This window comes from Orcinus orca, chromosome 4 (genome assembly GCF_937001465.1).
Source record: "Orcinus orca chromosome 4, mOrcOrc1.1, whole genome shotgun sequence".
NCBI classification, from domain to species: domain Eukaryota; kingdom Metazoa; phylum Chordata; class Mammalia; order Artiodactyla; family Delphinidae; genus Orcinus; species Orcinus orca.
In genome coordinates, this window is record NC_064562.1 from 68,468,190 (window position 1) to 68,495,300 (window position 27,111).

General features: G+C 34.6%; 1 protein-coding gene and 1 pseudogene across 2 annotated transcripts in view; both read left to right on the plus strand.

Moving 5' to 3' along the window:
• The window catches only part of LOC101274822 (UDP-glucuronosyltransferase 2C1), a 38,220-nt gene extending 36,641 nt beyond the window's left edge, over nucleotides 1-1,579 (plus strand). For both annotated transcript variants that reach the window (XM_004268344.3, XM_033425546.2), the window contains exon 6: nucleotides 1,045-1,579. In XM_004268344.3, the coding sequence (XP_004268392.1) occupies nucleotides 1,045-1,324 (280 nt within the window). In that variant the 3' untranslated portion in view covers nucleotides 1,325-1,579. The remainder of the gene's footprint in view (nucleotides 1-1,044) is intronic.
• A 16,553-nt stretch (nucleotides 1,580-18,132) lies between these two features.
• The window catches only part of LOC101275073 (UDP-glucuronosyltransferase 2C1-like), a 37,654-nt pseudogene continuing 28,675 nt past the window's right edge, over nucleotides 18,133-27,111 (plus strand).

The following is a 27,111-nucleotide window of genomic DNA, read 5'->3' on the forward strand; positions in this document are numbered from 1 at the left end:
GGAGCTTTTGTTGTTGTTGTTTCCTTGTTTTCCTGAGATATATCCAGAGGTATTTACTCCTTAAATTCTTGTGTATTAAGAAAGGCCTGTAGTATTTTCTTTTTAACCAAAGAGCAACAGGACTTTGTATAATTTTTTTTTTTTAGCCACAATTATCTTCCTCAGAACTTTCTACATGCTGTTCCACTATTTTCTATAATTTAATGTTCTGTATTCTCCATCAATGGTGACTGCACTTCAGTGTGGGAGAATAACCTCCCATCTTCATGTCCTTCACAACCCAAGGAAATCCTTTTTCTAAGTCAGCCGTTCAAAAACTTAAACCAAAACCAGGGACTGGTCTTCTGTTCCTTGACTAAAATTAGAAGGGTTAGTGTCCTAGTTATTGCCATTTTTCCCTCTCATCACTGCACTTGCATCCCTCTGTTGCTTGAAGCAAAGTTTCCAGCATCTACTCAATCTCAGGCCCTACTTCTTGCCCATAGGGTCATATTAAGCTTTTTGTTTTCAACTGAAATATCAGGGCCATGAAGATCACAGACTGAAATCTTTCTTGCTACTGTTGAAGACTAGCTTCTTGTTAACACTAACACTCCAGACAGAACCTGGGGAAGGTTGAGGGGGAAGGGGAAGGGGTTCCTTTCTCATAGACCTACCCCTCAATGCTGCTTCCTGTCACTATCATGTTCCCAATACCATACTCAGCAAATGAGATCAAATTCTATATTCTCAACCCACATATTCTACATTCCTATTTCTGAACTTTTAAAATTCTACTTCCAATTAGAAATTATTTTTTCCCCTACGTCCAATCATTACTAAGACTATGAAACATCCAATGAATTCCAGCTGATAGACCACCTTATCTAGAAATATCTCGAGGAAACAAACTTTCATGTGCATTCTGTGCCCTTAGTGATATATTTATGAAATAATGTATTAATAATTATGTAATATACCTTTGATAATATATAAAAATTTTAGGTATTTCATGTCCTTAACAAATTTTTCAAGTGAGTATCTACATATTTATTCAATCCTTAGCTATAAAGAGAATGCTATGAAGTTATCAAGAATTCACCATGATCAGCCTATGAAGCCCCTGGACCGAGCAGTCTTCTGGATTGAGTTTATCATGCGCCACAAAGGAGCCAAACACCTTCGGCCAGCCATCCACAACCTCACCTGGTACCAGTACAATTCTTTGGATGTGATTGGGTTCCTGCTAGCATGCGTGGCAACTTTTATATTCCTGGTCACTAAATGTTGCCTGTTTTGTTACTGGAAGTTTGGTAAAACTGCAAAGAAGAAAAAGAAAGAGTAGTGGGTTTTTTTTTTTGTTTTTTTAACAGTTGGGCTGGAAACCTTGATAAACTCCATCTGAATTAATCCAGCCACTGATTTGAACAGATTCCTCTCCTACTCTCCTGGGTTCTTATCCATTCCTCAGCTTATCAGGTCAAAGATCAAAGATTCACCCCCAAAATGTGCCACATGATTTAGAATTAAGGTTTAAAATAATCTATTCTCTAAAAAGAGATGATAAACAAATAAACACATGGAAGTTGCTACCATTAAAGACTTAGTGTTTTACTTCATTCATTGCTTTCAGCTCAACAAATTGAGATGCTGCTTGAGGCCTTAGGAACATAATGATTAACAATTTTCAGTACTTATCATATTGAATATTTCCTAAATATCTAACATCATTTTGGGTCCAGCATGTAAGAATTATTACATATTATCTAAAGGAACTTTACAAGAAGTAGTGTAGAGCATACTCTCTCTAGTCAGAGTTTCCCTTCCAATCAGGAAGGTCAGGAGACTGTTAGGGTTTCTACTCTGCTATTAAGCACATTTTACACCATCACTTTCCTTTCATATGACACACTGGACTTTGTCTCTCTTAGAATACAAAACACTATTTTTTGTCTTTGATTTGAAGATTGTCTTTCATTTGGATATTAATAATGATAGTACTTCATTTGTATTGTAACACTTTGTGGCTTCAGAAAACTAGCTAATTATCATATGTTAGCATGGTTAATAGTATGATGGAGCAAAAGAAAATGATTGGAATTTAATACCCACTTTTTAAAAGTAACTTAATTTTTTTTAAAAATTCTTTCCTACATTAATTTTACTTACAATAAACACATTTGGAAATAAGCAAACTTCTTAGACTACACTGCAGATTCTTTGGGGGAAAAATGCATTTCTCTGAAATACTATCTGCTGTGAGGATGATTTCTACATATAATCAGAAACTCGGTGAGTTTTCTCATTTCTTCCTTTTCTTTTACTCCATAACTTCCCCTGGTCTTCTCACAAACTGTATTGTGATCACTATACCAAGCACAAGTACTTAGGCTTCTTATTAACTAGTGTCAGCCTGAAATCTGCAGTAAACATGAAGACGACATGTTGAATTTTAATAGAAAGTTCTCAAAAAAAAAAAGAATATTCCCTCTCCTTCTTCTCTAACCATACAGGGTCAATTTTGGGGAGTTCTGACAGTGATTTTATTTTGAAATTCTGCCAAATTCTCCATTTAAAAAAAAGTCTCTTTCTTTCATTTCCAAAAAGTCTATCTTCAGTATGCTTGCCAATAATTTGCCCATGAGGTCAAAAAATTATTCAATATAATACATATCAACCAAGTTCAGTAATAATTTACTATGGACTTTGATATTTATAACCCAAGCAAAATAGACTGAAAGTTACTATCATAGAACAAACATAAGTCTATCAAATATAAAATTATTTTAGAAAATAATATAAAATTATCTTAGGACAAATGAAAATTATTTGGGCATTTATCTGTTTTTTTAAACAGGAATAGTGGCACAAATAAGTACAATGTAAATATAAATTTATTCTTAAATGGCAAATTAACTATAAAGAAATATAGCAGAAAAAATGTATTTTCTTAATTTTATGAGATTTGAAATAAATAATTATTATACATTAAGGTGTAAAGTTTCAAAAATGTAAGCACTAATGCTGTTTGTTTTAAGATCTAATTCATGTAATCAAAACAATAACTTACCATACTTCTAAATCATTTATTCTGGCAATAAGGTAATGTCCTTTCCTATAATAATCTTTAAAATCATAGTTTAATCTTAATGTCAAGATATCTCTTTACTTTTTCATTCTTATAAAATGATTTAATATAAGGGAGTTTAAACTCAAGATTTGGATACGTTGTTAGCAATTTCTGTTTATTAAAAAAAACTACTCCTAAAAATAAATGAATATATTCTATTTATAGAGACCAAAGCTTTTCTTAAACACAAATATTTACCTATTTATATTATCTATGCATCATTATATTAACTAAATTAACAATCTGGTAATAATTTTAGGTATGCAGAGGTTAAACCTTTCTAATATGCTATATTTTTCCAGTTTAAGTTTCAATAAGAAGATTTTTCCTGGAGTTTGATGACCTCTGGCTTTCCTAGTCAGTTAAAACAATATGATTTAAAATACTCTATTTGTAAACTACATATAATCTATATTATATAATCTATATGTTAGGAAATCCTGCTCAAATATCTTCTGTGTCATGACTTATTTGAAAATGATAATAGGTGTATGCAGGTATTTTGTACATGTGCACATGCATATATGTGTGAACACAAAGTGAAGCTCTATCTGTTATAAATAAAAAGTGATTCATATGGTTGTATGTCTTGATTGTCAAACTTGCTTCCCTTTTCTGATGAGGAGTGTTTGTTACTGTAATGTTCTACATATTTTACCAAAAATAATGATTAACCTACAGCCTCAGATCTACCATACTCCCCAAATTTATGGGACTATCAATGGTGATATTTCAAATGGCAATACAGTTGGGACTTTTGAGTCTGCTGCCTATGGAACAAGGAACTATCAGTTCAGCAATGCACATTGAATCACTACCTACCCTTGGCTTCTCAATGTCATTTCCTCTGCAGGTTCTTTGCTTATGAATCCCACTCCAATTCTACCATGGTTCTAGATTCTGGCTCTAATGTCTCACTCTCAATTCCTCCATTAATTTCCCACAGAGATGACCTTTTTATATCTTCAGATGTAAACCACTCTTGTATGATATCAGAAGTCAACATGACACCATGAAATGCAGGCACCTGTTTTTCACCTTTGTCAGGTGGTAAAATCATGATTCTTCTACAGAGGGAAAGCTCCCCACATCGTGGATCATTTGCCCTGGTTAACATGCTTCATTTTAGATCCTGTCTCCTTTCCAGGACTCCTAGACATAAAATCTCATCATGCAGTTAGCAATAGTGATGATCCTAAAACTCATGGAGAGTTTGGAACAAATTAGACCTTTCTTCCTTTATTGATATAAAACTGCTATTTCATCATGCTCACTGAGAATGAAGAAATGCCCCAAGGTCGATATAAATGGTTAAATGAGAAATTGATTTCTAAAGATTATAATTTCTTCCATGCTAAGTATGGAAGTGCAGCATAAAGAATTTGCATCACTCACATGTGTCTCAATTTGGTCTCCAGTTACACCTAGTCAGCCACCAGAGAATAAACAGGTTACACATGGGAAGGTGAATTTCCTTTTGGGGTGTAAAGAAAGGCAAGCAGAGAAACCCCAGTGGCTTAAGAGCCCTCCCTAATGATGCAGATCTCACCAGGAATCAACAAGTCTTCCCTTCCATAGCGAAAAGACTCATCCTCCTATGTATATTTTATAGAATAAAGGTTATTGCAGGACTAAATTCCTGGTTAATCCATGATCAGTAAGGTGAGTGATGAATGAGATGCACTAAGTGAAATGATGTCTTTCACCTCCATCTCCATGTCATTTATATATTTCTTCCTAGGTAAGCTGGAACTTCCTGAAATGTATTGATTATTGCAATTTAATATAAACAAAAGGTTGCTTGATAACTGCCTGGAAAGAACAAGTCCATGAAGAAGTATAGCATGATTTAATCTATCAAATGTTTTCCCATAACTAAATTTGTGTCTCTGGTTTCAAGAAAAAATATAAGTATTGGAAAAACTGAAAAATATTACTAAGCAAGGAGGAATGGGTAAAAGAGAGATTCAACAGCAAAAAGCTAAAAATTAGCACTTTTATATATTATAGCTTGGTCAAAATATCTCCTTTGTCAGCTTCTATCCATAGACTAAATCAACAATGCTGTGATGGGTGCCTGTTCAAGGAATGACATAAAAAATCTGGAGAGTTAGGCTGGAGAACTGACTTGGTTGTAAAAGCATATTGGCAGTAATAGTAGAATCAGAAAATAGATACTTGATAATAATAATTCTAATGTTAATCCCCAAAGCTTTAGTTTTCCTTAGCAAATGAATTTTAATCCATTGAGAAGGAAGGAGTAATAACAATGCCCAGAGACAACTCATCCATAACTAAGCAATTTTCCTTCCTAATAGAGAAATAGCACAGATACAGTAATAGAAAAATTTGATCTGGAGAAGAGATATCAGAGATATCATTCTGAAAGCTGCAGGAACATCAGGTGTGAGCCCTTAGAAATGTTTGATTTGTAAGGCAAACAAACATAAAGTTTACATAAAGTAGTCATACTTTCTTATGCTTAAAGTAGATTTTTTACTAAAACCATGTTTGAAAGATGTAGTTCCTCATGAGTTTATTTATATTTAATGAAGTTTCTTACTGCAGTATAATATAAATGGTTACGTTTTCTTTGTAACTCCTCCTGTCAAGAGGTGAAGCTACTTCTCCAGCCTTGAGTTTGGTCCTGCCTCATGACCCGTTTTAAAACCCAATAGAAGGTAGCAGTGTTTGTGATATATCATGTATTTGATAAATATGGAAAAAGCAGAAATTATGAGGAAACTGAAGGTACATGTTTGTTTCTGCAGAATTAGTGCTTTGGAAAATATGATAGAATGAGAACTTTAGACCATCGTATTAAGACTAAGTGAGAAAGCCAGAGGAGCCTCCTTGTCAGAATATAAAGCAATTCTCATCTCTTGCAGAAGGCAAAAGAAAAAGAAAAATCAGTTTTATTTTAAAATAAAACATTTCCAGTTCTTCTTAAATTCCCAACGTAGTTTTAACTTTTTTGAAGAGCAGGACCCTGGTTGAGAAAGAAAAGAATGCCAAGACATCAGAGAAATAGTTAATGTATGTGAAAATCTTGAATTCCTAGATTCCCCTGAGCCCAGTCCTCTCTGTGAAGGGGTAGCACTTCTCCATTGTTTGAGGATGATATAGGGTCCTCTACCCTACAGAACATCTTATGTCCCTCTCAGTATCTGCTCTTATCTCCCCTCTTGGCCACAGGCCAATGACTAGGGTTAAGTCACAGTGTATAAAGCCAGGTATAAGAAGGATCAACCAAGGGAGGAAACATAGTATAGCTCAAAAGAACTGCAGGACCTATCCAATATTTACCAGCAGGAACTGAGAGATTATATATGGAACTGTATGCTGAAGAATAGGATTAAGGAAAGTAAAACATAAAGTTGTATAAGGAAGCATCATTTAAGACTTTGGAGCACTCTCAGGACATAGGATTTAATACCTGGGTTCAGACTCCAGGAGATGGTGGTAACAGAGTACTAAGATTCCTGTAGAAACTTGGAAAAAGTGATGGCCCATAGGAAGTAAAACTGATATGCTGGAAGTGCCATGATAAACAGTGAAAGAAGGAATCCAAAGGCTTAGAATAGTGGATATATTAAGATTTATATGCTTGTAAGTCTGGAAAATCTACCACATGATTGTTTACTGAAGTTATAAATTGTTCAGTGTGGCCATATTCTGAGGGCCAGGTGGTTGGCAGTAACAAAACTGAGCTCAATGATGTTAATTGTAATCAAATCCAAAAATAAGAGAGACTAGGTGATGGTACTCAATCATCAGAAGTCAGACAGTCACAATGATCACAGTGAACAGTGAGGTTAGAGTGGCAGCCAAGCAGTCTTAACCCATGAAAAGCTATCAATATGGTGATAGAGATAAACAGGCCACCAAAAAGGGCATTGTCCTGTCTATACTACCAGAAGAGTTTGAGGATCAGTATCAGAAGGATGAGGACCATCGCTTCACTCAAATCATAATCACTTATCAAGCTTTTAGACCTGAGAGTTTTTAGACCTGATCCATTGACTAATGAAGAGACTAAGTCCTTTAGAGGAAGAACGCTGTAGCATCACAGTAAGTGTACATGCTAATAATTTCCTCAATTCTTTCCCAAGAGGATGACAGCATCCTGCGACAGCTAATGATTTTTTCAGTCCCTCAAATATAGGATAGGAATACTTTGTCAGTGGCACAAATGCAAACTGTATCCTTGACATGTGGGATAAAAGTTATAATAGTGGGAAAGGTCGGGTAGAAGCACTCTGTATTAGATTCCTAGGGCTGCTATAACAAATTACCACAAACTTGGTAGTTTATAACAACTGAAATTTATTCTTTCACAGTTATGGAAGCCAGAAGTCTGAAATCAAGGTGTTGTTATGCTCCATTACTTTTTGAGATTTCTTGAAAAATCCATTCCATGGCTCGCTACAAGATTCTGTTGGCTTCTGACAATGCATGTTGTTCCTTGGCTGTGGTTTCTCTCCAATTGCTGTCTCTCTCTTCACATCACCTTTTCCTTTGTGTGTCTATAAACCCTTTCCATCCTTCTTGCCATAAGAATATCTGTCATTGGATTTAGAGCCCATCCTAAATCCAGTATGAACTTATCTCGATATCTTTAACTTAATTACAGGCATACATCAGAGGTATAGCAGGTTGGATTCCAGACCACCACAGCAAAGCAAAGGTCACAGTGAAGTGAGTCACAAATTTATTTGTTTCTCAGTAGATGTAAAAGTTATGTCTGCATTGTAATGTAATCTATTAAGTGTGTAAAAAAATGTACCTTCCTTAATTAAAAAAGATTTTATTGCTAATCAATGTTAATCATCATCTGAACCTTCAATGTGTCATAATCTTTTTGCTGGTGGAGGTCTTACCTTTTTGATGACTGTTAATGAATCAGGCTGGTGGTTGCTTAAGACAAGGGTGGCTGTGGCACATCGACTCTTTCTTTTGTTTCTCTGTAACATACAATGCTATTTGAAAACATTTTGTGCTCAATAGAACTTCATTTGAAATTGGAGTCAATCCTCTCAAACCTTGCTGCCCCTTTATCAACTAAGTTTATGCAATATTCTAAATCATTTGTTTTCATTTCAACAATCTTCATAGCATCTGCACCAGCACTACTTTCCATCTCAAGAAGTCACTTTCTTTACTAATCCATAAGAAGCAACTCCTCACCCATTAGTTCTATCATGAGATTGCAGCAATTCAGTCACATCTTAAGTCTCCACTTCTTTTTTTTTGGCTGCTTCGGGTCTTAGTGGTAGCACGTGGGCTTCTCTCTAGTTATGGAGGGTGGGTTTTCTTTTCTCTAGTTGTGGTGTGGGCTCCAGAGTGCATGGGCTCTGTAGTTTACGGCACACAGGTTCTCTCATTGAGGTGCACAAGCTCAGTAGTTGTGGCGCGCAGACTTAATTGCCCCGTGCCATGTGGGATCTTCGTTCCCTGACCAGGAATTGAACCCATGTCCCCTGCATTGGAAGGCGGATTCTTTACCACTGGACCACCAGGGAAATCCCTAGGCTCCACTTCTTTTTTTTTTTTAAACATTAAAATAAATTATTTTATTTATTTATTATTTATTTCTAAATCTTAGGTTCTATTACTTTTTATTTATTTATTTATTTTCACACACACACACACACACACACACACACACACACACACACACATACACTGTATTTTATTTTTACAAAAGATAGACTGACACCAAGCACTGTAAATGGATGACCACAACAAAAGCAACAATGATTGCAATTACCAAACATGAAACATACTCATACTATGTCATAATATTGATATTCAGTCCAGTAATCCTCCACTGTAACAGTTCCTTTATTTGCAGTAAAAATTGATTTGTATATTTTTTGCCTAGGCTCCACTTCTGAGTCCTCTTGCTATTTTCACACGTGCAGTTCCTTCCTCCACTGAAGTCTTGAACTCCTTAAAAATCATCCATTAGAGCTGGAATCAATTTCTTTGAAACTTCTGTTAATGTTGATATTTTGACCTTTTCCCATAAATCACAAATGTTCTTAATGGTATCTAAAATGATGAGTTTTTTTCAGAAGGTTTTCAATTCACTTTGACCAGATCCATCAGAGAAATCACTATCCATGACAGCTATAGCCTAACAAAATGTATTTCTTAAATAATAAGACTTGAAAGTTTTAGTTAGTCCTTGATCCATGCGATGCATGATGGACATTGTGTTAGAAGGTATGAAAACAATATTAGTCTCATTGTACATCTCCATGAGAGCTCTTGGATGATCAGGTGCCTTGTCAGTGAGCAGTAATATTTTGAAAGGTTCTTTTCTCTGACAGTAGGTCTCAGAGGTGGGCTGAAAATATTTAGCTGTAAATATACGTTGTAAAGAGATATGCTGTCATCGAGGCCTTGTTGTTCAATTTATAGAGCACAGGCAGAGTAGATTTATCATAATTCTTAAGGGCCTAGAATTTTCAAAATGGCAAATGAACTTTGGTTTCAACTTCAAATCACCAGCTGCTTGGCCCATAACAAGAGAGTCAGCCTGTTCCCTGAAAATTTGAAGCCAGATATTGATTTCTCCTCATTAGCTATGTATGTCCTAAATGGCATTTTCTTTCAATATAAGGCTGTTTCATCTACATTGAAAATCTGCTGCCTGTAGCCACCTTCATGAATTATCTTAGCTAGATCTTCTGGATAACTTACTACAGCTTCTACATCAGCACTTGTTGCTTTACCTTGCACTTTTATGTTTTGAAGAGGGCTTCTTTCCTTAAACCTTATGATCCAAACTCTGCTAGTTCCAATTTTTCTTAGGCAGCTTCCTCACCTCTTGCAGCCTTCTTAGAATTGAAGAGTTAGGACCTTGCTCTGGTTTAGGCTTTGGTTTAAGGGAATGTTGTGGCTGGTTTAACCTTCTAACTAGACCATGAAATCTTTCTCCATTTCAGCAATAAGGCTGTTTCACTTTATCGTTTGTGTGTTCACTGGAGTAGCATTTTTAATTTCCTTCAAGAACATTTCCTTTGCAAAAAAAAAAAATCTTTGGTGCAAGAAGCCTAGATTTTGGTCTGTCTTAGCTTTCAATATGCCTTTCTCCTTAAGCTTTATTATTTTTACCTTTGATTTAAAGGAGAGATATTCAACTCTTTCAGTTGAAAACACAGAGACCATTGCAGGGTTTTTAATGGCCTAATTTCAATACTGTTGTGTCTAAGGGAATAGGGAGATCTGAAGAGCAGGAGAGTGACAGGTGAATAGCCAGTTGATGGAGCAGTTAGAACACATGTATTTACTGATTAAGTTCATCATTTTGTATGGGTGAGGTTCTGTGGCACCCCCTAAAATTACAATAGTAATATCAAAGATCACTGATCACAGATCACCACAACAAATATAATAATAATGAAAAAGTTTGAAATATTACAGGAATTACCCAGATGTGACACAGAGGTATGTAGTGAGCAAATGCTGTTGAAAATATGGCATTGATTGACTTGATTGACTCATGGTTGCCACAAACATTCAATTGTTAAAAAGCTGATATTTGTGAAACACAATAAAGCAAAGAACAATAAAATGAGGTATGCCTGTATATTTCAAAGACTGCTTTCTCCATATAAGGTCAATTTTATAGATCCTGGGAGTTACAACTTGGACATACTTTGGGGTGTCCACTAGTCAACCCATTAAAGACTTGAAACAACTTACTCTCACCACCACTTGACCCCAAAAACACAAACAGAAGACAGGATCACACTTCTGTGTATGGTGAAAATTAAAGATATTAAAGAGTTAAAGAATGCAGGATGATGAGCTCCATCCTATCTGGGCCCCTCAAAACCAAAAGATCCTGGAAAATGGTAGTGGATCCTGCAAACTCATACAAGAATTCATTCTACTCTCACACTCTGTGTCTGATGTGATATCTCTGCTAAAGCATACATCTTCAGGTACATGGGATGAGGTCATTGTTCTAGTAACTGTGTTCTCTGCCATCCCTATCTGAAAGGAGATCAGATACAGTTCTCATTCACTTGGAAAATACAATAGTATACATGTATATACAATTTTGCCTGAAGACTATATAAAATAAACTTTCTTCTCTTCCCTCATAATATAGGCCAATGAGATATGAATTATCTGGATATCCTTCAGAAAATTGTACTAACCAGCTATGTTGACAACACTATGCAAATCAGAAAGATGAGCAAAAAGTGGTTAGTATGTTGGGCAACTGTGTAAGACACATGAGCTTTAGAAAGTGGGAGAAAAACCCTGTGAATATTCAAGTGTGATCTTCCACATCAGTAAAATTAATTGAGATCCAGTGATCAGGGATATTTAAGGTTATCATTTCCAAAAGAGGATAGATTTTGCATTTTGCCTTTTTTCTGCAAAGAAAAATAATAGATATTGTAGGCCTTTTCAGGAATTAGGGGAAGCATATTTTTCCATTCTTGACTCGTAGGCCAGATAACTCAAAAGACTATCAGTTATGAATGGACCCAGAGCAGGAAAGAATTCTGCAATAGGTCCAGCCTGTAATAGTCTGCAATATTAGGTAAACCTTATAGCATTAAATACATCAGCAGTGAGAGAAGACACTGTATGGAATCTCTGCCAAGCTTAATAGAAGAATCACAACACAGCAATATAAAGTCATCTGGACTGAAGAATTATGTGTTTTTGGAAAAACAACTCCTGACATGTTATGGGACCCTGTTAAATATGGAACACTCAACCATGGGACATCATGTTATTTCTCACCAGAGACCAACCATCATAGAATTGGCATTAAGCAATTAAGTAGGCAAAATTACCCAGCCGGGTCACATCAGACCGCTTTTATCATCATCCACCCCAGTTCTGGCTCCTAGAACAAATTAACAAAGTGACTATGGTGACAGAGAGTAAAGCTATGCATGGGCCCCAGTGTATGGGATCCTATTTACTGAGGCTCATGTAACTACTCCCTGAGTGTCAAAAGGATCATATCTGCTTGGAAGAGAATTAAACATTGAGTTCCTGATAGGGCATCATTGCTAGAGTAAACCAACTGGGCACTGAGGCTAATTTCCTAAATTGGATCCCTTTCACACTGGCTATTTACCCTGACAGAAATAGTTAGATAATACTGGAAATGATTTTATCTTATTATCTACATGGACTCTGCAAAAAGGTCACATTTCATTGACCCAGAATTTTAGCAATTTTATTGGTTCCTAAGACTGAGAGGTATAAAAGTGGTAAAAAAATCAAGATATTTTAAGGCCACGGGTGAAAATTGACTTCAGCATCAACACAAACTGAGTACCTTAGTTTTTCAGTAGAAAACAGTGTAGAGCATTTTGAATTTCCAATTTATGGCAGTTCCTTTCCCAGATGTCAATTCTCCTCAAGTTCTCATTTCTTTTTCTTCACTCATTGATACCCCCAGTTTCTGCTATTGATTCTATTTTTGGCAATGTAATCTCAAAAGTGGCTATAGTCAGAAAGCTATAGTGATCTTAGGGTTCACCTCACTAGCTTCCCTTCTCTTAGTTGTCAAGTTTCTGTGATGCCTGTTCAATACCTGAAAATAGTTGTTACATATAATTTGTCCAGTTCTCTAGTTGTTTGTGGCAGAGGGTTAGTCTGGTTCCAGTTATACCATCATGGACAAAAATGGAGTCAATACCTTAACTGACTTAATTACTAAGAAATTTAAATGACTTGGAAAAATCTTTGAATAAACAAATTGAAGCAGAACCGGAAGAAGCTTTGCAACAAGAATGGAATTTTTGTAATGTAAAAATTTAGTGACTCACTGAACTCAAATCCAAGAGAAAGCCCACTCTCTTATTTTTCCAGACTTCCTAAGACTAAGAGAACAAAATAAACACTTTTAGTTTTTTCCTACTAAAGTACAAATGGTTAACATCCAAGCCAGGAAACATCTAATAACATTGAGAGAGTAATACTGATAATGGATGAATTCATTGGCTGTGGGTCAAAGTTATTTATCCCTTTTGTGGTTCATTACAAATATAATTCAGCAGAATCATTAATACAAGAAATTTTTAATGATATCCAAACAGTTATTGAGATATAATCAACATACAACATAGTATAAATTTGAGGTGACTTGAAATGCTTTTATATTAGAAATAATTACTGCCTTAGCATTAAATAACATCTTTGAGACACCACATAATTACCATTCTTTGCTTCTTTGCTTTTTTTGTGGTGAAAACATTGAAAATGTTTTCACTTAGCAACTTTCAAGTGTAATACAGTATTATTAACAATAATCACCATGCAGTACATTAGGTCCCCAGAACTCATTCATCTTATAATTGTATGTTTGTGCACTTTTACCATCATCTCTCCCTTCACTTTAACCCCTACCTTCAAGAAACCACAATTCTATTCTCTGTTTCTATAAGTTTGGCTTCTTTAGATTCCACATATAAGTGATATCATACAGTATGTCTTTCTCTGTCAAACTTATTTCACTTAGCATTATGCCCACAATGTCCATCTATGCTGTGGCAGATGGAAAGATTTCCTTCTTTCTCATAGCTAACTAATCTTCTATTGTATACATATATCACATCAGTTTGCCCATTCATCTATTGATGGACACTTAGATTATTTCTATATCTTGGCTGTAGTTATTAATGCTAAAATGAACATGAGTGCAGATATCACTGTAAGATCCTGTTTCCATTTCCATTGGATATGTACCCAGAAGGGGAATTGCTAAATATGTGTAGCTCTATTTTTTTTTTCTCACAAAACCTCCATACTGTTTTCCATAGTAGCTGTACTAATTTACATTCCCCCAAATAGTACACTAGAGTTCTCTTTTGTCCATATGGTCACAAATACTTCTTGTGTCTTGTACTTGATAATAGCTATTCTAACAGATGTGAGGTGATAGATCATTGTGGCTTTGGTTTGCATTTCTGTGATGGTTAGAAATGTTGAGCACATCTTCACATACCTCTTGGTGATTTATAATATGTATTCTTTGGGAAAATTATTCAATGTGTCTACCCATTTTAAAACAGATTTTTTAAACTATTAAGTATAGAGTTCTTTATGTAGTTTGGATATTAATGCCTTATCAGATATATGATTTGCAAATATTTTCTCCCATTCTGTAGGTTGCCTTTTATTTTGTTTATTTTTATTCTTCCTGTGTAGAACTTATTAGTTTGATATAGTCCCACTTGTTTATTTTTGCTGTGGTTGCTGTGCTTCTGGTGTCAATCAAAAAAAATCAATGCCAAGACCAAAGTCAAAGAGCATTTCTCCTATCTATTCTTCTGTGAATGCTTTCAGTTTTTGTTATGTTTAAGTCTCTATCAATTGCATGTTAAATTTTGTGAGTGATGTAGGATAGGGGTCCAGTTTAATTATTTGGCATGTGGTTATCCAGTTTTCTATCCCCATTTATAAAAGAAACTATCATTTCCCCATTTAGTGTTATTGGATCCCATATAAAATATGAGTTAACCTTATAGTCAAAGCTTTTTTTGTTTTAAACTCTCAATTCTGTTCCATTGGTCTACATGCATACTTTATGCCAGTGTCATACTGTTTTGATTACTATAGCTTTGTAACATAATTTGAAGTCAGGAAGTGTGAGCCTTCTAGCTTTGTCCTTCTTTCTCAGGATTACTTTGGCAATTATATTGTGGCTCCATATAAATATTAGGATTGTGTTTCTTATTTTTGTGAAGATGCCTTGGAATTTTTACATCAATTGCGTTGAATACAGAAGGCTTTGGATAGTATGGATATTTTAACAATATTAATTCTACAAATCCATGAATATGGGAATCATTCCAACTTTCTGTGTCTTCTTCTGTTTATTTCAAATAAGTCTTATAATTTTTGGTGTACAGAACTTTCACATCCTAGGTAAATTTACTCCTAAACATTTATTCTTTTTGAGCTATTTTGGATGGAGTTGTTTTCTTTGTTCTTTTTTGAGATGTTCTGTTGTTAGTGTATAGAAATACAACCCATTTCTGTACATTGACTTGTACTCTGCAAATACACTGAATTCACTGGTCACTTCTAAAAACTTTTTGGTAGTCTTTATAATTTCCTATATAAAAGATAATATCATCTGCAAAGAAATGCAATTTTACTTCTTTCTTTCCAATTTGGGTGCCTTTTATTTCCTTGTCTTGACTGATTGCTCTAGCCAGGACTTCTAGTACAGTATTGAATAGAGCACATGTGTTATTCCTGATGAAATCCCAGAGGAAAAGCTGTCACTTTCACTGTTATGTATGATGTTAGCTGTGGGTTTGCATAGATTGCCTTTATCATGTTGAGTCATGTTCTTTTTATTCCTAACTTGTTAAGCATTTTTATCATGAAAAGATGTTATATTTTTTTCAAAATTTTTGTGTCTATAATATGCTCATATGAGTTTTATTTTTCATTCTGTCAATATTGTGTATCATAATACTGATTTATGTATGTTGACCCATCCTTGAATCCCAGAGATAAATCTTATTTGATCACAGTGTATGGTCCCTTTTTTGTGCTGTTGAATTTGGTTTGCTAATGTCTTGTTGAAAAAAATTGACATCTATATTCATCAGAGATATTGGTCTGAGTTTTCTACCACTTCAGCTTTTGTTTGTATGGGAAAGTATCATTCCTTTATTTCTGAAGGACATCATTTTCACATAAAATATTTCAGGATCATAGGTTTTTTTCTTTTGGAACTTTTAATATACCAACCAAATCTGTCCTGGTCTGCAAAGTTTCTGCTGAGAAATTTAATAATATCTCTATGGGGAGTTCCCTTGTATGAAGTGAGTTGTTTTTTTCTCTCTTGCTGGTTTGGTATTTTTCTCCCTTTGCTCTTTGTTCTTAACTATTGAGAATTTGATTATCATATGTCTTGGTTAAGTCTTCTCTTTGGTGATTCTGTGTGGGAACCTCTGAGTTTCATGTACCTGGAAGTCCATATTCCTCCCCCAGCTTGAGAAGTTTTAGCTATTATTTCTTAAATTAAGCTTCCTGCACCTTGTTCCCTCTCTTCTCCTGCTGAGAATCCAATAATGCAAGTATTGTTTAACTTTAAGGTGTCCCGTTCTTCACATAAGCCTCCAGCACTCTTTTTTAGTCTTTTTTCCTTTTTGTCTTCTGACTAGATAATTTCCAATGACTTGTCTTTGAGCTCACAGATTCTTTTTTCTGCTTCACTGAGTCTGCTCTTGAGGCTCTGTATTCATTTTTCATTCCATTCATTGCATTCTTTAGCTCCAGGATTTCTGGGGTATGTTGTTTGTTTCTTTTCATTGTTGTGTTATTTTTAGAAAAATATGGTCTATAATTTTTCCTGTTTCATTTTTGTTTCTTTTTATGATTTCTGTCTTTGTTGAATGTTTCATTTTGTTCATGTATTGTATTCTTGATTTCACTGAGCTGTATTTTATTGTCTGTGTTCTCTCACAGCTCTCTTAGCTTCCTTTAAAAATTATTTAAAATTCTTCTCAGGGAATTCACAGATCTGTATTTCTTTGTAATTTGTTGCTGGAAAGTTATTGTGTTCCTTTGGTGATGTCATGTTTCCTTAATTTTTTATGTTCCTTAAAGGCTTGTGTTGGTGTTTGCACATAAAGCATCAGTTACCTCACACAATCGTTACTGACTGGCTTTGGGACAGAAATGCTTTCACCTCTCAGTCTGACTAGAAAATCTGAGACTTTCTCAGACCTTTCTTATGGATATGTCTGTTCCACATTGCTTTTTCCCTCTTTAGGGGGATTTCTTCAGGTTGTATGCCTTCTTTTGATTCCACAATGGAAGCTGTGTGTTGAGGGTCTCCAATTTGTTTTCCCTAGTGTAGAGTCCTGAAATGTTCAAGTTTGTGAGTCTTATCCCAGTCCTACAGATATGGTTTCTGCACTTGCTTACTCTTATTCTCCATGGCAGTGTACAGCTGGAGACAGCTCTGTGGGTCAGGGAGAAGGAGAAGCAGAGTTTAGTAAAGGAGCACAAAGCACTGGGGGAGTCTGTGGCCCCACAGAGCAGTCTTCTGATGAGTTGTCCCAAGAAGATGGTGGGCAGGCTTCCTAATGGAGTCCAGAAATTGTTTAGAAGGAAGAACCACAGAGTGGTTACTAGCCTTGCTTTGATAAGTTCTAAGGCCTGGTGATGATCCCAGCCTCTCCTATCTCCTTAGCTTTGCAGATCACCTCAGTAATCTGGGAAAGGTGAGAAAGAAGTGGACATCCCTTATTGCTGGGGAAACCAAGTACTCATAAGATTTCACTTTCCACTGTAGGAAAAATTACAGTTCTCCTAAAGAAGAAGTTCTTACAAGGAACTTTCCTGGAACTGGTCCATAATGCCCTGTGGAAGGAATGACACAGGCAAAGTGAAATTGTTTTCTTACCCTCTTCAATGAATCTGTTCTTGGAATGATTTGCTCCAATGGTGGGATAAAACTTCTCCACCGGACTCCCAGAAACTTACATTCATCCCTGGATGACTGCCAATATCAATATTCTGTGTGGATAACAGTAGAGATCTCCTTTTACAATCTTGATGCTGTCACTACAGGAAAGAAATTCTTATCATGGAAAGTTTAAAGGAAGCTGATATCAATGAAGGGGGAAAGTGAAACAACATAAGATTAGAAAACTAGGGTCTTGTGGGCCATTTCAAAGAGTATAGATTTTAATGTACATATAAGAGAAAGTTATTAAACCATTTTGCTCAAGTATGATATTTTCTGAAATAGAATTTTTTTGAAAATCAGAAAAGTTTCTCTATGGAGAGTAAGTTGCAGGTGTGCAGAAGTTGAAGAAGTGATATTGGAAGGGTACTTCAGTAAGTCCAGATTAGATATGAAACTGAATAGGGTTAGATTGATGATAGTGAAGACTGCAAATGAAAATAGATTGGCTTATCATTTGGAGGTAGAATTTAAAGTTATAGTAGGAAATTGAATAATTATGCAATTATATTTTTATTATTAGTCAATTATTCTTATGATAATGTTATTATCATCCTATATTCCTATTGATTAATAACTTGAGGAAAATCAACATTTTAAGCAAAAGGACTATAGATGAAGTTATGATCCTAAATATAATTGTTTCCATTTCTACATGGAGTAGTGGCTTCCAGTTGTGAAGATCCAAGCCAAAAACAAAAAAGGGAATTTTACACTATAAGAAGAATCTTAGAACAAGAAAGCAAAGAAAAGAGAAGTGGATACACTAGAAGGAAGCGTAAGATAATCAAGATTTCTTATTCATGATCTACCTTCTCCATTCTAAGTTATCTCTTCACAACATAACATTAATCTCACCTAGAAGCAGAACTTGACTCATATCCACAGTAATAGTAAAAAGATATTTTTCTTAAAGATAGCTGTGATATAGCCAAACTGGAACTTTATTTAGCATCAGAATATTTATATTAAATTCTCCTTGCCTTAACAGCTCTTAAACTCGACATATTTTATTTTTCTGGCAGGAAGTGTTTGTCTCTTTCCTATGTAGAATACCTAGCATAATTATCAGTAAGAGAAATACTAGAGAGACCACTCTTTTCAAACGGACATTCAAAGAAAACCAGAGAAAAATTCCAAAAAATCTAGTTTTAATTGAGTATGCATCACATGATGATGGATTTTTTTAACATTACCAAGAATTTATTATGGATTTGTCTTTAACTTTAAGCCTCTTTATTTTGATATCATCCAAAAGAAGTTTGGAAATTCTCACTTGTTTTTTTTTTTTTCCTTAATATATTATTGACTTCATCGACTTTTTTTTTCCATCACAGCAGTTGCATTGCATTTTAATCATTTTCTTTTAAATTAATTAATTTATTTTTTAAGTGACATATGGTTGATTTACAAGTACACAATTCAAAGTTCAACCCAGCCTACTATAAAATAAAATAAAATGGATAAGATTTAGTTTGAGCAAGAGTTAATCATGAAGACTGTGAAAGGCTTCTGTGTCCTTTTCAGGCTGCATCTATGTCTCTTTGACTCTGGAAGGACTGGGAAAGTACTTGTATGGCCTGAGGATTTTAGTCACTGGATTAATTTAAAAGTTATTCTGGAAGAACTCCTCCTTCACACACATGAGATAACCATCCTGGTACCTTCACAAAGCCTTCTGCTTGATCATACCAAGATTCCCTTCAATGTGGAAATCCTCCAACTTCCAGTAACTAAAGAAGGTTTCATGGAAGAATTTGATACTGGTCTCTATACAATTTCTTTTGAAGTGCTGAAAGTTTCATGGTGGGACTTGCAAGAAAAACTAACAAAAATGATCAGCAGTTTATTAACATCAGACAAATGAGTACATGACAGTGCTCTCACAAACAAGGAGTTACTCAACAGGCTACAGGCAGCTAAGTTTGATATCTGTATTGATGACCCTTTAAGCTTTTGTGGGGAATCAGTGGCTGAACTCCTCAATATCCCATTTATATATTATTTTTGGTTTTCTTATGGGAATGTCATTGAGAGATTGTGTGCTGAGCATCTTATACCTTCTTCATATGTTCCTGGCATCACATCAGTACTGACAGACAACGTGACTTTTATACAGAGGCTGAAGAATTGGTTTTTCTATGCAATGAATGAAATGTTATATTCATATGATATATTTCTGGAATGGGATAAGTATTACAGCAAGGTTTTAGGTAAGAGAAATGTGCATGTAATGATTCTTATTTCATATGTAAAATGCAAATATTTATCTGACTGTATGAAAACTTACAAAAAAGTGTTTTTAAGAGAGAACCCAATCTCCTCTTGCTTAACTATATTGAATGAAAAAATAATAATTTTTTTTTCTTTTCTCTTTTTTTCTCTTTTTTTCTTTTTTTTTCTCTTTTTTGTTTTGTTTTATATGATTGAGTACTGACAATATATCAAAGAAGGAATATTCTATATACCTATGCATAAATCCTGACTGATGCCCCTAGGTTTTTTTGAAGTAACTGGAAAACCCAAATCTGACACTGTGCTTAATTTCCATAACCTTGGACTACTCCCTTGTTTACTTCTGGTACACAGTCTGTTTTCTTTCTGATTAACGTACTGTTTCTCAGATTTTCTGTTTGCATTCTATCAGGGCTTGGTTAGTTGGTTGCAGAGCTTGGCATGTGGTGAGCATGAAACTAGAAAATAAATAAATAAATATAGCTTCATTTCATCTGCTCTTGTTTTCCAAAGGAGAAAAAAGGAAGATTTTTCCCTAAAGGACCATGTTTTTAAACTTTTAACCTATTATTTTCTTGTTGCTGTTGTTCTATTTTAAATTGCATTAGAGGTCAACTAGTGAGCTTTTACTCTGAGCACAAAGTTTTTCTCTGTTTAAGCAAGTCTGTTTACCCCCTTTGTTTTTCCTTTTGATTTTTTTTATTTGAAAAGCATTCATTTAATTGTGTCATGGATGATTTTTGCATAAGACATTATTTATCTTTGAGGAAGCCCTACCCTACTTACATTATTTAGATTTTTTGAGATATAATTAACATGTAACATTGCATTCATTTCAGGGATCTACAAAAATTAATCAATAGTCAGTCTACAAAAAACTGGAAAATTGTATTCGAGCCAACGTGAGGATTATAATCCAGGAGACAGTTTTTCATAAAGCTCTGAGGAATGTTCTCCCCTTTAGAAGTCAAAGCACAGTTGTACAAGTTTTTGAGACAAAGTGTTATACATCAAAGTAATATACTGACAGTTTACATAGGTCAAGAAGGCGAGTAGTGGGTCACTGTGATCCCTTAAGGGATTAAGGAAGGAATTTTATCTCCTAAGGAGCTACCTTGCTGGCACCAGGAGGAAATTGGTTTTTTTGTTGTGGTGGTGGTGGTGGTTGAGTAGGCACTCTTGTGTCTTCTAAGGGGACCTAGTTAATGTAGAATACAGATACACTAAAGGGGGGGGGTAGTGGCTCAAATGGAAGAGAAAATTTTATGTTAAATTTTTCTTGTCCTGCCTTAAAATCATTTCCTTTTATCACAGGTATACAACATAATGGTTTTATATTTGTACATATTGAACACCACAAGAACTTGTTAACACTCATCACTGAATGTAGTTTTTTTTATTTTGAGATGAGAAATTTTAAGATCTACTCTCTTAGCACATTTCACATATACAATACAGTATTATTAACTATAGTCACCATGCTGTACATCACAGCCACAGGACTGACTTATTTTATAACTGCAATTTCGTACCCTTTCACCACCTTCACCTACCTATTGTGCCCATCTTCCAGCCCCGGCATCTGGCAACCACCAGTCTGTTCTCTGGTTCTATGAGTTCATTTTCTTTTTTGTTTTGTTTTCTTTTTAGATTCCACATTTAAGTGATATCAAATAGGATTTGTCTTTCTCTCTCTGACCTAATTCACTTACCATGAAGTCCTCAAGTTCCATCTGTCGAGGCAAATGACAGGTTGTCCTTTTTTCTCATGACTTAATAATATTCCATGGTATATATAATCATATTTTCTTTATCCATTCACCCATTGAAAAACATGCAGATTGCTTCCATATTTTGGCTACTGTATAATGCTCCAAACTTGCAGTGAACATGGAGTGCCATAGTAGTTTTATTTTTAATTTTTTGAGGAACCTCCAAACTGTTTTCCATAGTTTTACACAAATTACATTCCCACCAACAGTGCACAAAGGCTCCCCTTTCTCCAGATCATCCCCAGCATTTGTTATCTCTTGTCTTTTCATGATAGCCATGCTAATAGGTGTGAGGTGATATCTCACCGTGGTTTTAATTTGCATTTCCCTGATGATTAGCAATGGTGAGCACATTTTTATATATTTGCTACCTATTTGAATAGCTTCTTTGCAAAAATGTCTATTCAGGTCCTTTGCTCAATTTTTAATTGAATTATTATTTTTTTTGTACTGAATTGTATGAACTCCTTAGAGATTTTGGATGGCAACCCTGTATCCAATATATGGTTTGAGAATAATGTCTCTTATTTCATAGGTCGTATTCTCATTTTGTTGATCATTTCTTTTGCTGTGCATAGTCATTTTAGTTTGAAGTAGTCCCACTTATTTATTTTTAATTTTTTTTCTATGCTTTTGTGTCATATTTTAAAAATCATTGTCAAGACCTCTGTCAAGAAAATTTTCTCTCATGTTTTCTTCTAGAAATTTTTTGGTTTCAGGTCTTACATTGACGTCTTTAATCTATTTCCAGCTAATTTTTGTGGAGTAAGATTGGAGTCTAGTTTCATTCCTTTGCACATGAATATCCATTTTTTTCAGCAAGAATTATTTAAAACTGTCATTTTCCATTGAGTTGTTTTGGTTCCTTTGTGAAATATTAGTTGATCAAATATGCATGGGTTTATTTCTGGGCTCTTGATTCTGTTCCATTGGTCCATGTGTCTGTTTTTATGCCTGTACCAAATTGTTTTGATTACTATTGCTTTATAATCTTGCTTGAAATCAGAAAGTGTAATGCCTGCAGATTGGTCTTTTTTCTCAGGATTTCTTTGGTTATTTGGGGTCTTTTTCAGTTTCATGTGAATTTTAAAATTGTTTTCTTTTTTACTGTTTTTGACAGAAATATCTCTAATAATTCATCATTACTAAAAAATTAGTTTATTCCTGAAAAATTAAAATTTTCCTTTATAGTTGTGATCTCTTGTTTTATAACTGCTTCCCTTTTCCTTTTATCGAGTATCTGTTCTAAATGGATACAGGATTTCTTTGGGGATTAATGATTTTCTAAAATTTAATAGTGGTGATTGTTTCACAACATTATAAATATACCAAAAACTATACTGTCATTTATTTAAAAGGAAGAATTGATTGTATTTAAAATATATCTCAACGAAACTTTTATGAAAGGGTATGAGAGTGAAACATTTCACAAAGAGAATAATATTATACTCATGGCTGACACCAATAAGGCAGTGAAATGGGATACACACTGAGTATGAAACTGGATTTTGAATACCTTTGGCATTACCAGAATCAAAACCTAAATTAATGAGATTTTCTTGTGATCTCATGCAGATAGATCTTCCTGGCAGTTCAAAATCGCTTACATTTTCTAATCAAACTTTAACACACTTAGAACATCAAGGAGATTATTCAAAAAGCCATGTGGTGAGAAACCAGATAGCAATGGTTTCCTCCTATTAGTGATATAGAGTACATATTTCGAAAGGACACCAAAATGCTGGGTAAGGTCCCTTACACCACAGTAATTGAATAGAATTCAGAAAGGAGGCTCTGGTTCAAAATTAAGAAAAATAATTTAATCAGAGTCACTAATTTTATTTCTTATTCTGTTAATATTCACTTGGTCACCACTTCATTTGAAAGGTACCCCTTTTGTAGTGTTTGTCAGCTAAATATGTCAAAATAACAACTAATACATCACCAGATTATTATGAAGTGCTATATCTTCACCAAAGAGGACAAGATCTTGTGAAACAGGAACTATAATTATGGATAGCAAAGGAGATAATCACTTTTAAATATTTATTAAAAGATTTCAGTCCTGATAGGATATAGTTAGTTGTGGTGGCAAACTCCCAATCACCAGAAAAAAAAAAAAGATGGATCAATTACAAAAGCTGATTTTTAAAGATATCAAATTCTTTTGGAGCAATGAGGATGAGATAAATTGGAATTCCAGAAGAGGAGGAGACTCTACCATAGTAGGCTGGGATCACTGGCTGAATTCCTTGCTCATTGCTCAGAGCACATGCTGATTCTGAGCATGGAGCAGGGCTCAGACTTAGCTCAAGCTGAAAGAGTCTGTTGACAGAGAAAGCAGCAGGCTTTTGACTTTGTTCCATACTTAAATCTGTGTCTGATTCTTCATAATCTCACTATTGTGTACTCTTGCAGGGAAAAGGCAATAGTTACATGGGACCAATACTGGTTCTTTAAAGATTTTTCTTAGAAAATTTGATGGTAAAACATTTCCCATCTCATATATCAGTTTGTTTTCCCTCTATCATTCTTTATTTTTATTCAGGAAAACCTACCACATTATGTGAGATTATGGGGAAAGCTGAAATGTGATTGATTCGAACTGACCGAGATTTTGAATTTCTTCACCCTTACTACCTAATTTTGAATTTGTTGGAGGACTGCACTGCAAGCCTGCAAAGCCCCTGCTAAAGGTAATTAAATGTACTTGTTATTGCCTCTTTGAGTGTTTACCTCTTGGAATGATTTCTAGTTTATTATTTTTAGTATTTGATCTTCAATCTGAAAACTTGGACATAGGAATTAATGGGAATTATCCACTTGGAGTATTATAATACAATATTATTAATAACATTAGCATGGTAATCATTAATGATGTTCATCAAATATGCCAGATATTTGACAACAATAAAATCCCTAGCCCCTGAGTTTGGTGCAAATTGTTCAATACTCTCCAGGCAATGAGTATGAGCTGAAGTGTCATGTATCACTTCCAGGTCCAACACTTAACTGTCAGGTGCACTTACTCCAGAGTTCTCTTTTCTGTAATGTCAATGGGGTGTGCTCCAGAGTGGCTACTCTGTCAACCTGAGTCCTAGTTAAAGAATATATGTAACAGTTACAGTTCACTAGATGGACATATGGCATGGGAAAGAAATAAGCTGTTGTTTTAAGCCACTGAGATTTTGGAATTGCATGTTATTTAGCATAATCTTGTCTAAGACATGGACAATAGTGGGGAAATTATAATACTTTGATAAAAGATCTAATAGAAATGAGATGGCCCAGTAAAATTCTGGCAGAAATTCAGTAATGATGACCTGTTTGATTTGAAAAGAGGAGAGAAATTAGACTGGAGACATGATCGGAGGATAGGTTATGGAAAAAACAAAGGGACAATGCTAAGTATTCTTCACTTCAAATTTAAGGTCGATGAGGATCAACATATAATTTGTAAGCAGTAATGTGATATAGTGTCCCCTTTCATAAATTTTGACTATTGAATTGTTTGGAATGGAGCAAGATTTAAAGCAGGGAAATGGGCTGAGATACAGTTGCAATAGTTCCTGAAAGTCATTATAAAGATCCAAACTTCACTATGATAGCAATATTGAATATAAATGGAGAGATTTAGGAAGTATTTACAAAGAAAGTCAATAGGATTTTCTGATAGGAGAATCTGGAGATTAAAAGAGAGAGTGCCAGAATTAATCCTTGGCTTTTGTTTCTTTGTATATGTCAGTCCTTTACTTAATTATTATTTTTTTTGGTATGGGCAATTTAGTAGTGAATATTGTCATTTACAAAGGGGAAGTAAATGGGAGCAGTTGTGAGGGAAAATGATCGTTTCATATATGGGTATGCTGAATAAGATACAATGCAGTGTCTAGCAAGCAGCTATAAAATACATTGTTTCAATCTCAGAGGACAGGTCTATGCAGTACTTGTGGGGTTTATTTTTAAACTAATTGACTATTTTTAGAGGCATTTATATTCACAGCAAAGCTGAGCACAAAATACAGAGGGTCCCCACCTATTTCTAGCCCCCTCCCATACACAGCTTCCCTCACCATCAATATTCCACATTCCTGCAGCACATTTGTTACACTTTATGAACCAACATCCACATGAATATCAACAAATGTCCATGGTTTACAGTAAAGTTTACTCTGTGTGTTGTACATTCCATCTTTTGATAAACGTATAATGACATGTTATCTACCCTTATACTCTCATACAGACTCTCCACTCTCCTAAAAATACTCTGTGCTCCACTTCTTCATCCTTCCCTGCCCCTAAATCTTTAGAAATAACTATTTTTACTTCCTCCATAGTTTTGCCTTTTCCATAAGAAGTGGTTTTAAATTAGGGATGTCAAGGAATAAGAAGACATGACTTTGTATTGGCTGTTTATTGTAAACATTACATCACCCAGAGTTAAAAAGCAGAAATTGGGGTGGAACAGGAGACTATAATCCAAATGTCTAAGGCTTGTGTGAACAGGTGTTGCACCTGTCAGCCTGACAGTTGGCATTAGAGAACATGAGTAGTTGACAGTACAGAGTAAAGACATAAAGATAAGGATATTTTTTAAAAGCAGAGAAAATGAAACAGTTGGAAATGTCAGTCAAAAGAAAGCAGGACACATATTAAGACTCTGTCTGGACCCTGTTTGATGTAGGTAGGGTAGAATGATTGAGCATACTTAAAGGATTATAGGGCAAGACCTGAGTTTCAGGTAAGGTCAGGAAATATACGGAATACTCATTGAAGAGGTTGAGAATTTCGGGGAATTTTTAAATCATGTAACAGAAATTTTTACTTTATCCTGTTATATGAATATGTACATTAATATTTTGACAAGTTAAATGATATTGGATATCCATTCTACTTTGTTCTAAGCCATTGTTTCTGCTCAGAAAGTAATCACTTAAATATTCTGAGCCTTTTTTATTTTATTTCATAATTTTTGATAAAAGGTCTATGCCCTGTTGGGATAGTGTGAGACTTACTTATAAGTATATTTGCTATATTTAATAATTCAAAAATATTCAGAATTCTCCTATTGCCTTATTATTGACCGAGTAACACACATACATGTATATATAATGTGTGTTTGTGTGAATTTGTGCATTTATTTATTTTACCAGCTATATGTCACCAAGGATCTAACTGATTTCTTTTGTATGAACTTTAAGGATGTCCAGAAAGTGTAAGAGCTTTGAAGTATTTCCAATGGATCTTATTTCCCCTGTCTCCACCCATCAGAGAACACTAGGGCCCTGGGGACACTACAAAAGCACAATAACATCTCTGCAGTTCAATAATGACATGCTCTCACACTCATGAAAAAAAATGATTCCTAAGTTTATGACAGCTGTAAGGGGGTTCTTTAATATAGCAAGTATTTTCATAACATTTAATTGTTTGAATAATTCACATGATTAATTTTGGTATTAGAATATTTCCAGAAGATTTTCAATGGTATCCCTAACTATAAAAAGCAGATACTAGGG